This window comes from Oncorhynchus mykiss, chromosome 13 (assembly GCF_013265735.2).
Source record: "Oncorhynchus mykiss isolate Arlee chromosome 13, USDA_OmykA_1.1, whole genome shotgun sequence".
Taxonomy (NCBI): domain Eukaryota; kingdom Metazoa; phylum Chordata; class Actinopteri; order Salmoniformes; family Salmonidae; genus Oncorhynchus; species Oncorhynchus mykiss.
Window position 1 is genome coordinate 62481239 of NC_048577.1, and position 18369 is coordinate 62499607.

General features: G+C 41.7%; 1 protein-coding gene across 1 annotated transcript; it reads right to left on the minus strand.

Annotated features, from left to right (window-relative positions):
• Positions 1-13800: 13800 nt before the first annotated feature.
• LOC118938345 (metalloproteinase inhibitor 2-like) lies at positions 13801-17952 on the minus strand. Its single transcript, XM_036941833.1, has 5 exons — positions 17679-17952; positions 15860-15930; positions 14944-15046; positions 14246-14370; positions 13801-14099 (listed from the first exon to the last, which is right to left on the minus strand). The coding sequence occupies exons 1-5, from the start codon at positions 17806-17808 to the stop codon at positions 13926-13928; spliced, it is 603 nt and encodes a 200-aa protein (XP_036797728.1). The 5' UTR covers positions 17809-17952; the 3' UTR covers positions 13801-13925.
• Between the last annotated feature and the right edge of the window lie 417 nt (positions 17953-18369).

An 18369-nucleotide genomic window follows, 5' to 3' on the forward strand; every position in this document is an offset into this window, starting at 1 on the left:
GTGGCCTTGTATTGAAACCTTAGATTCTTCAAATTACTCAAATATTGCATTATTAGAGTGCTATCTGAAAGCCACTAATAACACATACTGTCAACACTGAGGAAATTGGACGTCAACTGATTGTCTTTATTACTTTCAACTAGGACCCTTCTACTCTTTCTTGCAGGGAAACCCTCAACCACTACTGATAATACACACAGATCACTCTCAAACAATGTTCTGCTTTTAAAAATAAAACAATAATGAGAAAGTTGCCATGTTTGGAGGGCATTGTTAACGAGTTAACTTAATTAACATGAACACATTCACCATCTCCTGGCTTCCACATATAGCCTACAAGCCACAGCTCTTTGAACATTTACATTAGAAAAAGCATAATACATCCATGTAATATAGGCTACACCTTCACATTAAATACATCATTTATTTTAGATAGGTCTAAAGTAACATGAAATTAAGAAAATTTAGTATATTTCAGAAGAACAGTGCAGCATACTGAGTTGTCCTTATGTCAGGTCCTGATCTGGCTATGCCATATGGTTGTGGGCTCAATAGTTCATTTAGCAGACAAGATTTGCTTAGAATTCCGTGGCATTATTTTATATTATTTTATAGTATAAAGAATCAAATTTAACAAAGCTGAATAAAATAGAAAGGATATTTTCTCCAAACGATTTGAGTGCGCACGTGCGGCTATTCTGTCTTGAGCGGTCAACAAAGAAATAGGTACTCCTATATACTTAATTTAGAGGTATTAATGAAACTGTAGTTGTTCAACAAACGTTGGGCTATATGTTTTGATTTTTAATACATTGTAAGCTTGCATGATGCAACTCTAATGATGATTTGAAAAAAGTCGCTTGAAAGGCATGAGATCTGCTTTGTTTTGTTGCGCAGGCTGTAAACACTTCGTCACTCTCTCGTTCACAATTTGAGAAGCTATAGATAATGCCTTAAATTTCCCAGAGGCATCCCCTTTGTGTGGCCATAATGCACCCTAAAATATCCATGTCTTTTACAGCCCTTCTCCCTAAATGCTGCCCGCTCTGAAGCACCTCTCATTCACACGGCTCTCCATCAAATGATCGGGTCTTTCTCACAGGATACAGGCGAAGGCAGACACATCGGGGACGCAACTGTTCACGTCCTTATCCAATTCCGAGGTGCATATTGAAGATATTGGAACAACTGTCCACATTTACTTTTCGTCAGCCAGCAAGATGAGTAGGCCTAACGAACAGCAAAAGCACTAGCCTTTGTCAATCTACTATCCCCCATAGTACAACAGTTTACCTATTCTATTCTGTGCTATACATAAATATTCCAAACACAGTCTGGGACAGTTGTGGAATGCGATATAGATCCCAAATCAGTACTACCACAAGCATAAATAAAACAAAGTTTTTACGCAATGAGGCTGACCCAGCACAAGAGTGTTTTGCTTAAATGTTGATAAACTATTAGGCTATTTATTCACATTATAAGTGCAGCAATGTGCACACGGCAGTATGCTTTAAGCGCAAACGTTCCATTAGCGGAAAACACAATTCTTAAAAGTGACCACAAATGCATTTATGCGTTTAAAGCTTTTATTATAAAGGTGCATTTTTATGGTGAAATGATCTTCCCCAATCTTGAAACTCACGCGCTGCATACAGTATGTATTCCAGTTAGGCTCTACACTCGTTGTAAATCGAATTAATGTGCTTAATTTTAGACATTTTTGGGCCACTTTAGTTGTGATACAAACCTTGTCAAAATATATAGGCCTATGTGCTAGGCTACTACTGTCACGCCCTGACTATAGAGAGCTTTTATTCTCTATGTTGGTTAGTTCAGGGTATGATTAAGGGTTGGTATCTAGGTTAATTATATTTCTATGTTGGCCTAGTATGGTTCCCAGTCAGATGCAGCTGATTATCGTTGTCTCTGATTGGGGATCATATTTAGGTAGACATTTACCCATTGTGCTTTGTGGGATCTTGTCTAGGTATAGTTGCCAGTGGTGCCAGTATCAGCGTCACATTTCGTTAGTGCGCGTTATTGTTTTTGGTCTTTTAGTTTTTCTCTTCCTAATTAAAAGTATGGAAACATACCACGCTGCATCTTGGTCCACTCCTTATAAGGCATTGTTTCTTGCCTTAAGCTGGGCATCATTCACAAGTGATAATAAATCATTCACAAGTGATAGGCTAATATTGTCCCCCATCAGACTATTCTTGATTTGATCTTGTCTTTACATATACTAAATATATGTGTGACATTTGTTTTGATTTGGACCATTTTCATGCACCTGTTTCGAAACAAGTTCAGGGGAAAAAATACATCTCTGCAGTTGAGTTTGAGTTTATTTTATTTTTTCAGGGACAGTGGACATTAATCAACGTTTCAGTAAAAGTGCCGGTTTTAACTAGCCGGCTAATTTTCAACCGCAGTCCCTGGGCAGGTTATTAAAAACAATTACAATATAGACAATCATTGAGCAGTGAGCACACACAGAGCAACATAGGACAAGCAAGACGTAGCATGCAGACAGAGCCACATAGGACAAGCAAGACGTAGCATACAGACAGAGCAACATAGGACAAGCAAGACGTAGCGTACAGACAGAGAAACATAGGACAAGCAAGACGTAGCATACAGACAGAGCAACATAGGACAAGCAAGACGTAGCATAAGGAAACTATACAGTCACCTCTCATGGCAGACCTTGTGGATCTGCTGCCGTATGTTTGGGTTTTTTGTTTAACAAAAATACTGAGTGGAGGGGGAGCCAGGCCATTTAGGATCTTGAATACAAGACATGTGTCGGTGTATTGCACAAGATTTAGCTAGGTTGAATTTGGTTATCTGAATGACCTTTTTCGCATGCTTTTTAAAAGAGAGGTTGGAATCAAGTATGATGCCAAGGTACCTACAATCAGATACCACCTGGAGTTTCTCGCCTGACACATATACATCTGGTTCAATAGCATATGTTGCCCTCTTTGTGAAGAACATGCAAAGAGGTTTTTTCACATTGAGATGCAAACACGAGTCACTGAGCCACTTTGTAAGCTGGACAATTACTGTAGTGAGTTCACTTAAATAGCAAACGGAGGACGCTTTTCCTGTCGTCCATTTTCATGCCAGCCAGGTAGGCTATACTCCTGTTGTAAAGATAAGCAAAGTGCTTAATTATTGCTTGATATTAGGAAAGTTGAGAAATAAATATAGTAGACCTAACCTATAGAAACCTGATGGGAACCTCCTCTTTTTAATAGAGGCCATTACATGTTTTCATGTGCAACTGTATATCCTATAGAAATGTTGTGTAACATGAGCTCATGGGCTCTCATGAAGTGTTTGATTAGATTTTCGATTACACTTGCATTGATGTCAGAGTGATTAGAGGGACAATATATTGCAGAGTACCAGGCAGTTAGCAAGTGTGGTAGTCTACTAATGACCATCAGCAGCATCAGTGCTTGGAGAAGTCTAATTTGACTGCCTTCATGCCGGTTGGCGATGATACAGTACTTGTACCGTTGTACTAATTAGCACTCCTGTGCTAATGCAGGGGGCCACACTGCACCACCGTAACTGGCGAGGCCCCATCTTCTCCTGGATCATCTGCAGTGTGACACGTGGATCCAGGCATCTCTCTCACCTTCACCGCAGTGGGTGTGGTTAGAAGAACTTGGTACGACCCCCCCACAGGGGTCCTGACAACTCTTTCTCCTGAAGTCTTTGACCACCACGAGATCACCTGGGATCAAACAGTGCCCAGGTCCACCTGCCAGGTTCAGCAAAGACGCCTTCACCCAGTGGGAGAGTGGAGGCTCTGGACCGCAGACCATCACTGGAGGCTCTGGACCGCAGACCGTCGCTAGAGGCTCAGGACTGCTGACCGTCTCTGGGTGGTTCCAGACCTTTGACCGTCTCAGGAGGTTCCAGAAGGTGGACCGTCTCAGGAGGTTCCGGACCGCGGGCCGTCTCAGGAGGTTCCGGACCGCGGGCCGTCTCAGGAGGTTCCGGACCGTGGGCCGTCTCAGGAGGTTCCGGACTGTGAAACGTCGCCGGGGGTTCCGGACTGTGAAACGTCACCGGAAGCTCTGGACTGGGAACTGTCGCCGGAAGCTCTGTACTGTGGAGGCGCACTGGAGGCCTGATGCGTGGGGCCGGTACAGGTGGCACCGGGCTGGTGACATGCAACTCAGGGCGAGTGCGGGGAGGAGGCACAGGACGTACTGGACTGTGGAGGCGCACTGGAGGTCTGATGCGTGGGACCGGTACAGGTGGCACCGGGCTGGTGATACGCACCTCAGGGCAATTGCGAGGAGCAGGTACAGGACATACCTGACTGGGAAGGCACACTTGAGGGAGAGTGCGAGAAGCAGGAACAGAACGTACCGGGCTGTGGAGGCGCACTGGAGATACAGTGCGTAGAACTGGCACACATTCTACCGGAACGATGACACTCTTCACACGGTGAGTACGAGGAGTTGATACAGGATGTACTGGGCTTTGAAGGCGCACTGGAGACCTGGTGCGTATAGCCGGCATCAATTGTACCGGAACTTTAACACACTTCTCAGGACGAGTACAGGGAGTTGGCACAGGACGTACTAGGCTGGGAAGGCGTAGTGGAGACCTGGTGCGTATAGCCAGCATCACTTGTACCAGAACTTCAACACACTTCTCAGGATGAGTACAGAGAGCTGACTCAGGTGGCTTTAAATCGATAACACGCTCCTTAGGGCAAATGTCTTGCATCCTCCAATTCAATAACTCTCATTTCTCTCTCCTCCACATTCTCCCTCAACTCACTGACAGTTTCTGGTTCACTCCCCTCAACTTTCACCGCCCACTCCTCGCTCAATCTGTCCCAATATTCCTCCTCGGTCTCTGACTCACCCCTCAGCGTCACCGACCATTCCGTGTGCCCCCACCAATTTTTGGGGGGCAGTCTCTCGGGCTTCCGCTGTGGATGCGAACCCCGGTGTTGTCGTTGTTGTTCCCTCGCTGCCTCCGCCTGCTTCCATGGCAGGCTTCTGTCTCGTGCCATAATCTCGTCCCACTTCCACGATGTCCTCCACTGCTGGCTTTCCTCCTGGGCACGCTGCTTGGTCCGTTGTTTTTGGGATCTTCTGTCGCGATCGTTATAAGGAGAGGAACAAGATGCAGCGTGGTATGTTTCCATCCTTTTTATTTGGAAGAGAAACTCAAAGGAAAAAACAATAAAGCGAAAAAAACTAAACGTGAAGCTCAAAGTAGAGCTCACAGGCAACTATACCTAGACAAGATCCCACAAAGCACAATGGGGAAATGGCTGCCTAAATATGATCCCCAATCAGAGACAGATAAACACCTGCCTCTGATTTAGAACCATACCAGGCCAACATTGATCATTAATCACCTAGATAACCCACCCTAGTCACTGTCACGTCCCAACCAATATAGAGAATAAACAGCTCTCTATGGTCAGGGCGTGACAGTTGACTTACTGAAATTCAGTAGACGTGTCCCTCAGATGTTTGCTGGATCAGGTATCTTCCCCCGGGCACCTTTCAGTAAAAGTCGGGTCTGGGCGGGTCCAGGTCGTCTTTGGTCAGACAGGAATCTCCCTCACGCTGTCACACGGAATGCGCCACCAGTGTTCCCTCACAGACCTTCACTGATGCCAAGATTGTGGAGAAATTGAAGGGACACTTGAAGTCAATTTTAGGAATCACTCTTTATTATCACAGCCGGAGAGGTTCACAAACTCAATCCAAGCTTGATGAAAACTAAGGCATTACCTTTCAGTCCTTATATAATGCTACACAAACAAGTCATATAAGCATGATTGACATTCATTATCTCTTGTTAACAGTGGTTCCTGCATGTGACTGACTGATACCTCACAATTATTCTTTTCTCAAAGCTAGGACCTTGAAACCAAGATGCTCCTTTAGGGAAGGTAAGGGCCAGCCATACTGTACTGTTCTGGGCCAACTGTAATTTGCCTATGTCCTTCTGTGTGGTACTTGAGCATATCACTGGGCAGTAGTCCAGGTGTGATAAAACTAGGACGTGTTTTGTTGATGTGATATCAAGAAAGCAGAGCACCCCTTTATCAAGGTCAGACCTCTCCCCATCTAGCTACTGTTGCATCAACATGTTTTGACCATTTCAGATTTCAATCTATGATTACACCACACAGTTTAGACTCCTCAACTTGCTCAATTACCACATTATTCATGACAAGATTTAGATGAGGTTTAGGGTTTTAAATGAGGTTTCAGGGTTTTTGTTGAGGTTTAGGGTTTTAGATGAGGTTCAGGTATTTAGATGAGGTTTCAGGGTTTTTGTTGAGGTTTAGGGTTTTAGATGAGGTTCAGGTATTTAGATTAAGTTTAGGGTTTTAGATGATGTTTAGTTCTACCTGGTTTATGTTAGAGAGGCATCCATTAAAGAACAGGCTGTGTTCTATTAGACAGCTAACTCTCAATCCACGATATGGCAGATAATGTAAAGACATAACACATATGTTTTTTATAACACCAGACTAATTGATAATGTAATAAGCTGCACTGTTCAACCAAAACGCTCCCACAATCTTATTATTATCAATTAATTTCAGCCAATCATCATTCATTTGTTTCAGTGCCATACATTTTGAGTGCCTTTCCCCCTTAAATGTACACAAAGGGCTAATATCAATAACGTGCATGTCAATCTAGTAGAGGAGAGATTGACTGCATCACAACTTGTCTTTGTGAGAGGTATTGACGTGCTGTGAGGACACACGTGCACAGACACACACACACACACTCTCTCTCACACACACACACACTAAGATTGTAGTATTGTACATTATATATTGTAAATGTGTAATATTAGAGTAATAACGTAGTAATTTATTGAATGATGTATTGGTTTATTTATGATGTAGGCTGTTGTTTTGTTGTGATGTAATTGTTTTGTTGTGATGTAATTGTTTTGTTGTGATGTAATTGTTTTGTTGTGATGTAATTGTTTTGTTGTGATGTAATTGTTTTGTTCCTGTTTGGACCCCAGGAAGAAGAGCTGCTAAATACTCTAAATACTAAATACTTTTGCCGAGCGTCAGACACTCCTATTCATTTCAAGTCAAATCAAATGTTATTCATCACATGAGCTGAATACAACGGGGATCAACTTTACCGTGAAATGCTTGATTACGAGCCCTTCCCAACAAAACAGAGTATAACAATTATTATGAAAATAATAACACAAAAGGAATAAAATACACAAGAATGGAGCTATATACAGGGGTACTAGTACCAGATCAATGTGCAGAGGTACAAGGTATTTATGTACATACATGAAGACAGGGTAATGTGACTAGGCATCAGGATAGATAATAATAAGGTATTTGAGGTAGATATGTACATGAAGGCAGGGTAATGTGACTAGGCATCAGGATAGATAATAATAAGGTATTTGAGGTAGATATGTACATGAAGGCAGGGTAATGTGACTAGGCATCAGGATAGATAATAATAAGGTATTTGAGGTAGATATGTACATGAAGGCAGGGTAATGTGACTAGGCATCAGGATAGATAATAATAAGGTATTTGAGGTAGATATGTACATGAAGGCAGGGCAATGTGACTAGGCATCAGGATAGATGATAATAATAGTGAAATATAGAGCAGAGTAGCAGCAGTATAGGATGTGTAAAAGTGTGTGTGTGTTGTGTATGTCAACATGTGTGGGTTTTGTGTGAGAGTGTACGTTCAGTGTGCGTGTACAGTATGTACTGTGTATTTATTTGGAGTCGTGTGGGTGTGAATATAGTCATTGTAAGATAGGGTCAATGCATGTAGTCCGAGTCACCAATTAATTTACTATTTAGTCGTCTTATGCCTATTAGGCAGTTTTATGACTTGGGGGTAGAAGCTGTCTCAGAGCCTGTTGGTCCAAGAGCTGATGCAGGGACTTTAAGGCTTACAGGGTTAGAGTTGACCCAAGTGTTTTCTTCTACAGAAAACCACAAAATTGTAAGGAATTCCAGTAAAAAAACTGATCTTTCTGGTTTATACCCATTTTTTAAGTGAAAGATGGACAATTTATGTCCATCATGGCAGCTAGGCAAGTTGAGCCTGCTCTGTTGTTGTCCCATTAGGCAGGGAATTTTTAACAGAAAACAACCAAACTGCAAAGAATTCCAGGGGCGTCACAAAATAATTTTTTTTTTTAAGCCTGCTACACTGGAAGTGTAACTTTTAGTCAGGGCGAGCAGAGACACATTTATCCTATTACTCTGGCCGAGATACACTATTTAGCGGTAACTAACCAGCCTAACCACACCAGCTTCGCCCTCATGTGGGTGATAACAAGCTAGCAAGCATGCTAGGTAGTGCTACACATTGTCAGAAAACTAGATTTTTCAGCTTCTTTCCTGTTGTTTAATTAAGAGACCGACAAGTTCTGGCATTTCTGTGTGTAAACAACAATTTTTCCTTTTTCAGGCAAGTTACCAAAATCATCAGTTAACCAATAAAGACTGCAGGCTTGGCCAATGGGGATGTCCCTTTCAGACCTTATCAATCTCTGTGTAGGGTAAGACAGTGATTCATCAGTTGCACAACGGTTTTATATGGGCCATAATGAGAACAGAGTTTGTCTAATCAGAACACCTATGAAATGTATTAAAACAACTAGAAAAGGACATTTACGGAAGTAAATGTGGTATGCTTGCTAGTCTAGAAGTATTTATTGTGAAGTAGTACTTATTGTGAAGTAGTAGTAGTAGTATTGGTAGTGATGGCAGTAGTAATGGTAGTAATATAGTGTTTTATAGGCTATGTGTTCTTTATAGTGAGATATTTTGGGGTGGTTGAAACTTTTAAACAAGATTACAGGGTTTTCTCTTAATGCAACTCCGTGCAGTCAACGGCCATATCTGTTTTAGCTATAATTCCAGGAGCCACTTGTGGATTTGACAGCTCTAACACGGTTCCACCTCAGACACCGCCAAAACAACTGCTATGCGGATGTTGGCTAAAGAGGATCTGATTGAATAGATCCCTAAGTCTCTAAGAGCTTTGCACACCTAGATTGGGCAATATTTGCCCAATATTTGCTAGACAGCAATTTTCAAGGACATTTCAGTCAAAACTGATAGATTATTGTATTTCTGAAAGGTGCATTCCTCTCCCAGTGTCTGGTGTAAGCAGACTGAAGCAGGTTTTCCTCTAGGATTTTACCTGTGCTTAGCTCCATCCTGTATCTTTTTATCCTTTGCCAAGGTCAAGGATACACATACCATGATGCAGTCACCACCATGCTTGAAAATAAGGAGGCAGTTACTCAGTGATATGTTGTTGGATTTGCCCCAAACATAATGCTTTGTATTTAAACCAAAAAGTGTGATCATTCAAGATGTTTTTGCAGTATTACTTTGGTGCCTTGTTGCATGTTTTGGAATATTTTTATTTTCACTGTCATTTAGGTCATTATTGTAGATTCACTACGATGTTGATCCATCCTCAGTTTTCTCCCATCACAGCTATTGAAGTCCGTAGTCATTTTAATATCCCCATTGGCCTTGTGGTGACACCCCTGAGCAGTTTCCTTCCTGTCCTGCAACTCAGTTCAGAAAGACGACTATCTTTTATGTCTGGGTGGTGTTATACATAATCCACAGCATAATTGTTAACTTTGTTACCCATCTACCAATCACTGCCCTTCTTTATAAGCCTTTCAAAATGCTCCCTGGTCTTTGAGGAACCTTGCAGATGTATAAGGAACAGAGGAAGGGTAGTCACTCAAAAATCATGTAAACCACTATTTCAGTCCAATAGGGGGGATCCCTATTTTTTGTTAATTTGTCTGTATTTGGGGGGAGGGGTCCCTATTTTTTATTCATTTGTCTGTATTTTTTGGGGGGGATCCCTATTTTTTTCAAAATCGATTTCAATCCCGCTAAAAAAAAATAAAAAAATCCAAGGGGTGGTGAATGAATACCCACTGTAAACATTACACTGAACAGGTTGATGTTTGTCATGAGTCTTGTCCTGGAGGCAGACCTGGGCGATTTCCCCTTAGGCCAGCTGCACAGTCATAATTATAACAATTCATTAAGGAAATTTGCTTTTTTATCTTAATTTAAGGTTAGCAGTGTGGTGAAAGTGAAGTTTAAAATCTGATTTTATGCCTGTGCCCATCTGCAATGTGGACTCCAGTACAAGATTGACGAGAAGCGCTAACCTGCACTGTGAACCAAATCAACCAGGTTTACCATCTACGTTGCAGAGAAATGTAATATTTTTGTCCGTAGTAAGATAAGCAGAGAAGCCATTCAATTGAATAAAGCAGTTATAGTGAATTCAACCCAGTGATGTCAGTCAGTGTGGCACTTTTACCACTCCTGTGCTAATCAAATAATAATCCAACTGGCTGAATATGGCAATTGTATAACAACCAGTTTGCAAGACATCCTCAGTTTCCTAATTCGATTAGCACAGGAACATACCATTGTGCATAAGAATGAACAGAATATTCATCCACTGAAGAATATACACCAAGAATAATGTTCTGGCTTATAAAGCAAGGAAGAAAGAATCAAAGTGGTTTAATTTGGTCAATGTCATTACATAGCTAAAGCCCTGGTTTAGACCCAAACTACTAAAGGGCCACAATCAGTAGACAAATGTTGAACGTTGCTGATAGAAATGCCATTAGAGCCGACATGATTCCTTTCTTCCTGTCAGAGAAGACCGTTTGTTATTCATCTGAACTTTCTACATTGTGCGCTGTTGAACACACCCCAGGATTTAGGATGGCATTTTTCAGGAACTGTTCTATTTAGAAACAACCACATGGGCCAACAACACAGAACCATTCTGGGTTTCAATAACACCTTTTGTTCGTTTAAAAAACTTGTAACAAATGAGCGGCAGAAGAAATGAACACTTGGAGCCCTATAATTCATTTGTAGTTTATTTTATTGCATTTTTAGAAGTGACCAGTAAGCACTTTTATTTCATATAAATCATAATATTTTTATTAAATTAATTGCAGGCATCTTTAAATAACAAAGCAAATGGCCTGTAAAGTATAAGGTGTACAGTATATTGGTCACACACACACACCTTGCAATTGCAGCCTCTTTGGTAACGGCAAGTCAAGCTCTTCTTTTGCGCGGCACTAAAGTCCTCCCAGGGCTGATTATAGCCACACAATGTTACATACATCCTTCCAGTCGCATCCTTCCATACATCCTTAATGTTTGTTGCAGTAGGGTACGGTACAATAGAGTACAGCAGAGTAGAGTACAGTACCGCAGAGTCGAGTACAGTAGGGTACAGTACCGCAGAGTCGAGTACAGTAGGGTACAGTAGAATAGGGTTCAGTACAGTACAGTAGGCTACAGTAGAGTAGAGCAGGGTACAGCAGTGTAGAGTACAGTACAGCAGTGTAGAGTACAGTAGGGTACAGTACAGTAGAATAGGGTACAGTAGAGTAGGCTACAGTAGAGTAGGGTACAGCAGTGTAGGGTACAGTACAGTAGAGCTGGGGTTTATTCCCCAGGGTCTGCCTTTTCACATATTGAGATAGCCTATATTAATTACAACACCAGCATGATTTTGTTCAATTTGAGGGACCTAGGAAAATGTTGTTTTGAAGCTTATTTCCTGCATTTCGACATAGTTTAACAAGACTCCTAACATATTTTAGATAGGCTATTTAATAATGATGATGGATATGGGAAAATAAATTCTCGACCCGATTTCCCCAAATATGTTTTATGGTCATTTATCTGAATCATACATACTGTATTTTATTAGACAGAAAGTGAACAGATCAATTGATAGCAACATAGTCACACATTGTAGAAGATTGATGCCATGTTCACATGCTAGTCAGAACTAGGAAACTGACATTGACTTGCTATCTGGTTGTAGTTAATCACGTGCCGCGTTCAACGAATTAGCAAGTTGGATATTTCAGATTTTGCTAGTTCTGACTGAATGTGGAAGTGGCATACTTCCCAAGCAACATCCAATTTCTTCGATTCTTCAGGTCGTAGCTCAGCTTCTGAATGTCAGAGACAAACCAAAGATATTCCCATGTGCATCAGAGTTGCAGTATGCAAAAGTACAGTACACTAAAGTAGAGCACAGTACAGTATATTCCAGTACTGTATGGCACGTTATAGATTTCTATGTTTTGGCCAAATACATTTAAACGTTTGGGCTCTTGGAGGGTTGGAATCCCCCCTGCTGTCTATGCATCTCAATACTCTCCACTGGGTATGGTAGTGGGTGCCAGGCGCACCAGTTTGTGTCAAGAACTGCAACACTCCTGGGTTTTTAATGCTCAACAGTTTCCCGTGTGCATCAAGAATGGTCCACCACCCAACTTGACACAACTGTGGGAAGCATTGGAGTAAAAATGGGCCAGCATCCCTGTGGAACGCTTTTGACGCCTAGTAGAGTCCATGCCCACATGAATTTAGGCTGTTCTGAGGGCAAAAAAGGGGGGTGGAAATCAAAATTAGGAAGGTGTTCCTAATGTTGGGTATACTCAGCATATATCTACTATCTTTATGGTGTCAATTGTTGCAGTTGTGAGAGTTTCGGTTTGGACAATTTTGACTTAACATATAGCTGGCTATCTTTCAATTGTACAGTACCAGTCAAAAGTTGACACTTACTAATTCCAGGGTTTCTTTATTTTTACTATTTTCTACATTGTAGAATATTTCAGAAGACAGACTATGAAATAGCAAATATGGAATCATGTAACCAAAAAAAAGTAGCATTAAACAAATATTTTTTATGAGATTCTTCAAAGTAGCCACCCTTTGCCTTGATGACAGCTTTGCATTCTCTCAACCAGCTTCATGATATATTTCAATTAACAGGTGTGCCTTAAATTAATTTGTGGAATGTCTCAATGTGTTTGAGCCAATCAGTTGTGACAAGGTAGGGGTGGTATACAGAAAAAATATTGCAAGAACAGCTCAAATTAGAGAAACGATAGTCCATTACTTTTAGACATGGTCAGTCAATCCAGAACAGTATTTTTATTTCACCAATAGTCTAAACCAGTTTCCTATTAGAAATTTTAAATACACGAGTATTTGCATATTACCAATTGGTGCTGAAAAGGAGGTGAATATGCATGCATTGGGGGCTCCCGGGTGGCGCAGCGATCTAAAGGCACTACATCTGTGCTAGAGGCGTCACTACAGACCCCGGTTTGATGGCCCAGCATTGTCCAGGTTACACCGTCATTGCAATTAAGTATTTGTTCTTACTGGCGCACCTAGTTAAATACATTACATAGCTTAGAAAAATATTCTGAATGGTTATCCATAGTCTACCCACTCAGCACAGATGTCAGTTCAATGTCTAGATATCAAATAAAGGATTGAACTACTTTAATCCAAAATTAGTTTCACTTTGATGCAACAAGTGTTGAATACATTGCCCAGGGGGGTAGTGAGTCGAGACAATATTGAAACATTTAAGAACAAACTTAGTGACAACTTAAGAATCAAGGTTCTGAAAACTCAATCTTTGTCAGCAAGTGTGAGTGTTCTCAGCAATTTCATTCAAATGCATTCAACGTGCAGAAGGGAACCACACCTGCATTTCTTTGTCAAGGAAGACCATGTAAAAAACATTAATTCTACAATATTGTGTCCAGCTGAACACAACCCAGGCTTTAGGATGGTATTTCAGGAAAAATGTTCTAGTCAGAAACAGACACTTTTGAGTTTCAATAACACCTTTGGTTCCAGCTTAAACTGATGAATGACACAAATTAATACTTGGAGCACTATATTTGAGGAGTAGTTTATTTTTATTGCACAAGTGACCAGCTTTTAAATTGCAGGCATATTTAGCCACTGAGCAGTGAGTGGAAGGCCTGTGGAGTTACTATGGAGTAGTCAATATCCAGGAACTACTTCTTGGATGGAGTCATCCCCCTGTACCAGGCACAGGACCCATCAAAATTCATGAGACAGGCAGAGTACTTGGCCTGGGGTCCGCTTTGGCCATCGTTCAACAACCAGTCTGTCCAAAGGCACTCATCTGGGGCGCTGACGGGACAGGGGAGGGAAGAGCAGCGGATGATCTGTAGCTCAGAGCAGGGAGAGAGAAAGACCCAGATCACCAACTGATCATTACCCCAATACTATAGCTCTTGTGTTTAGCCAATGTGACAAAGTAAAAATTTAACAAGTGGTGTAAAGTAATTTTACTATAATTCCTGTCACACACCGTGCAAGCACAGCCGGTTCGGTAGCGTTGAGTCAAGCTCTTCTTTTGTGTGCCATTCAAGTCGTCCCAGTACTGAATAAAGTCACAGGTGACTATATGCATCCTCCCATCAGTATTTAGGCTGCCTGAAGACAGACGACAGCGAGTCAACAACCTGTGGGGTAAAAGTTAACCCCCAGATGCTGATATTGGATAAGTTTCCCCTTCTTTCCCCCACAAATGGTTAAGATTAGAATTGGGGAGGGTGAAACAGATCGTAGATCTGTCCCTGGGGGTAACTTTACCCTGGAGCAGGAAGACATATTGATGCAGCCTGGAACACTAGCATTTAGCATAATAAATAAGTGATGCATTAGTTGTAAACATTTATAAGCATTAAACATTTAAATTCTTAACATTAGGTATTATAAAGTGTAACTGGAAGAGCCAGACTGTATCACATCTGGCCGTGATTGGGAGTCCCATAGGGCGGCACACAAGTGGCCCAGCGGCGTCAGGGTTTGGCCGTCATTGCAAACAAGAATGTTTAACTGACTTGCCTAGTTAAATAAACTTTAAATTAAAAAAGTATTTTTTCTGAAGCACTTGACTTGTACAAGATGAAGTCAATAGTTCAGAATAGGCCATGATGCTGCAAGCATAGGCTGAGCAGGTTAACCAGTGATAACAATGAACTTGGGTAACAGTGAGAACCACACCTGTGAAGAGATACTCCTTGTTGATTTCCAGGGTCACACCACACGAGGCTGAGGAGGATGAAGTGAAGATGGCGTGGATAACCCGATCAGGACCTTTGAACATCTAACCAATCACAAGGAGAACAGAGGATCTGTCAAACATCTAAATATACAGTTTAACCTTAATGACTACAGCTCTCAGGCACTATGTCTATCCTAATTCCCTCCCTATACCCCATCCGGATGTTTGCAGATCAAAAATCTAACCTTCATTTTTATCAGGGTGTCATACAGAGACCAAGGTATTTTTTTTTTTACACAGATGCCCGAACTCCAAAAACACAAAATGTAAGCAGAAGAGTCCAAAACAATTCTGAGTCGCCCTAAAGGCAACTACAAGTCACATTTAGAACATTTAAGATCGTTCCCCAAAAATATTTCAAGCAGATTCATCCAACTCAGGAGAGCCCAATGGAATATCCAGAGTTAAACACCCCTGATATGAGAGACTAACTATAATGTCTAAAGGTCTGTAATAATGTTAGGTACAGTGAGAGTTAGTAAAAGTGCTTTATAAAAGAAAATCTGGCAATTTATCAACTAAAGTAACAAAGAGCCAGCCAACTTCCTGGTAGAGAATGCAGGGATGAGTACCAAACCCCCCCCCCCAGTAATAAAGTGCAGTGCATGATGTCACCATAGTCTAGGACTGGTAGGAACAGCAACTGAATAATGTGCTTTCCAGCAAGAGGCATTTCTACTGAAGCTCCTTTTTATATGGTGGAAGCTCCACAACTGCACTGTTTATGCCAACCCAGATCTGCAAACACTGAAGGGGAAAGGAGAGAACTGGGGCCATCTGTCAGACTGGGGTTCAGGGGGCTTCAATGTGTCAGTGCAGGAAGGAACAACCACTTGATAAAAAGGCTGATCATACCTCGATCTGTTTGACGTCATACTTGGTGTTACCAGACACAACTTCCACACCAACCACCTTTGCCCTGATCACTGGAAGAGAGAAACGTGGTTTAACTGACAAGCCCCATTTTCCTTTCAATGGTCAGTTAGACACCGATGGTTTAAGGGCGTTATGAGATCTACGACAACAGAACACGTCACAGACAAGATATTACAGTCTTAAAAATGTTGTGCATAAGTTCACCCTGTTTGGGCTCAACAGACAAGTCCATTATCCCTCCAGGTCCTAGATTCCTAGCTCTAGTCGTCTGCCTTTAATTCAACATGCCTAGTTTAACTAAACCCCGCCTGGTCTGCAGATGTTCAGGTGCCAACCAGGTGCTGGTAGGAAGACTGAGGCACAGACCTTATGACACCAGCTCCTCCTCCGCCCACCTGTCTGGGTAGAAGGTGCTGACAGCGACAACCTCTTCACTTCAGTCTGATTCAGAAGATATTCAAATGATTCATCCTTGCCAAACAGATGAACTACTCCTGTAAGGTTAAGTTCCCTCTATTCCACAGCTGTCTATCATTAGGACCAGTACACCACAGCTGTCTATCATTAGGACCAGTACACCACAGCTGTCTATCATTAGGACCAGTACACCACAGCTGTCTATCATTAGGACCAGTACACCACAGATGTACGTGTTGCTTTTATCACTGGAATTACAGTTTCTGCAGACATCCTGATCTAATGAAACTATAGTAGAAAAGGTTTTTACTAACAGCTGTACCAGTTAAGGGACGTTACACTACAAAAGCCACATTTGGCAGATGTTTCAGACCTCAAGATGGCACCACAGCTGTGCAGAGAAAAGTGTGCCCTTAAGTCAAGTACAATTCAGGTTGAAAACATTCCTTTTAAGGAGCACATGTAAGAAATTAACTGTCCAAGGTAAGTGATATACAGTGGCCAAATCTTAATTTAATCCCATTGCATAAACTGCAAACTTATTTATTCAAGGTTTAAAAAGCCACCTAAAAAGTTCACTTAAATGCCAGACTTGCTTTGCACAAATGAAAAATATATATTACGCCACATAACAATACACATTGCTGCAGGACTAAGTTCCCGGTGAGAAACTGGCTCAAATTAAGTCACGGCATCTGTAGCCTACCACTATTCGATATAAATAAGTCTACACTACAACTGAGTGCCTTGGGTTAAATGTAGAAAGAGTATTAACTTGGTGTATATAATTTAGCATTCAACTGTAGGCATAATGTGTAGGCCTAGAGGCAAATATAACACTTGGTGTAGCAGGAGTCACAGCCAGTGCTACAGCCAGGGCTCTCAAACCCTGTTCCTGGAGAGCTACCCTCCTGCAGGTTCTCAATCCAAACCTAGTTGTAACGAACCTGATTCAGTTCATCAACCGGCTAATTACTAGAATCAGGTGTGCAAATTAGGGTGGGATCAAAAACCTACAGGATGGCAGCTCTCCAGGAAGAGGGTTGGGGAGCCTTGGCTGTAGCCCATCTTACTGTTGCCTACTTATGTAAATACAATGATCATGTCATGGTAATTATTAAATCCACAGAATTTAACGTTTGCATGTTGCGCATTGATTGTGTAGTAGCCCAGTGTTCGCCAACTCCAGCGTTCGAGTATACCAAACAGAACGTTGTTATATCCCCAGACAAAAACACTTGATTCAACTCATTGAGGGCCTGATGATTGTTGAATCATGTGTTCTTGTCCAGGGCTACAATAAAAATGTGTACCGTTTGAGTAACTCGAGGACCGGAGTTGAGAACCTGAGATGTCAGAAATATTGCCAAAATTGCCTTACCGACGTCTGCGTTGCAAAAAGCCTGTTGAAGATGCACAGGAGCGCATCTGCAAGCTTCTGCAATGTCTTCGATCCGCCAAAGGAACAAAACGACCAGAGTGATGAAACAACTGCTTACAGACCAAGGCATCTTGGAAAATATATCTATAGCGTAAGATAAAATGTTTACTCGAGGAGCTAAAGAACTGTTGTATTGTAAACTACACTAGAACATGCAAAGATGTTCCCAGACAGACTAACACCTAGAAGTCTGTTTTCATTCGATGTAATCAGCCCGTTTTATTGCAGGCTGTGAGCTCCTCCCACAGTCAGAACCAAGCCAGTGGTAGGCTGAGAAGTCTATTAATCCAGAACCAAAGCAACTCCATTGGAAAAAAATGCCCTCCTTAAAAGGGACAATCTCAGAGCAGGCTCAATTTGCCCGGTTGCCATAAATTATCTGTCTTTCGCCTAAACAATGGTGATGAACCAGAAATATCCATTTTAGGATATGCCTGTTTGAATTCCTTTTCTTAAACACCTGGTGCAACTTTAAAGCAGGCTCAACTTGCCCTACTGCTCAGGTCAGTTCACTTGCCCTTAGGCCCCTCAAACTCAACTCTGGACCTCAACGTGAATCCAGCGCCACTGCATTTTTTAATTGTTCCCCTTTAATCAGGGTCTGATTTTGACCAGGGACACCAGGTAGGTG

Bases quoted from the DNA above. Each gene is read 5' to 3' on its own strand.
- LOC118938345 (XM_036941833.1), bottom strand. From the start codon at position 17,808: ATGCCTTGGTCTGTAAGCAGTTGTTTCATCACTCTGGTCGTTTTGTTC. The intron at 15,047-15,859 runs GTATGATCAGCC...GTGATTGGTTAG, and splicing joins ATGACGTCAAACAGATCGAG to ATGTTCAAAGGTCCTGATCG. The intron at 14,371-14,943 runs GTGTGGTTCTCA...GTCTGTCTTCAG, and splicing joins CAAGGAGTATCTCTTCACAG to GCAGCCTAAATACTGATGGG.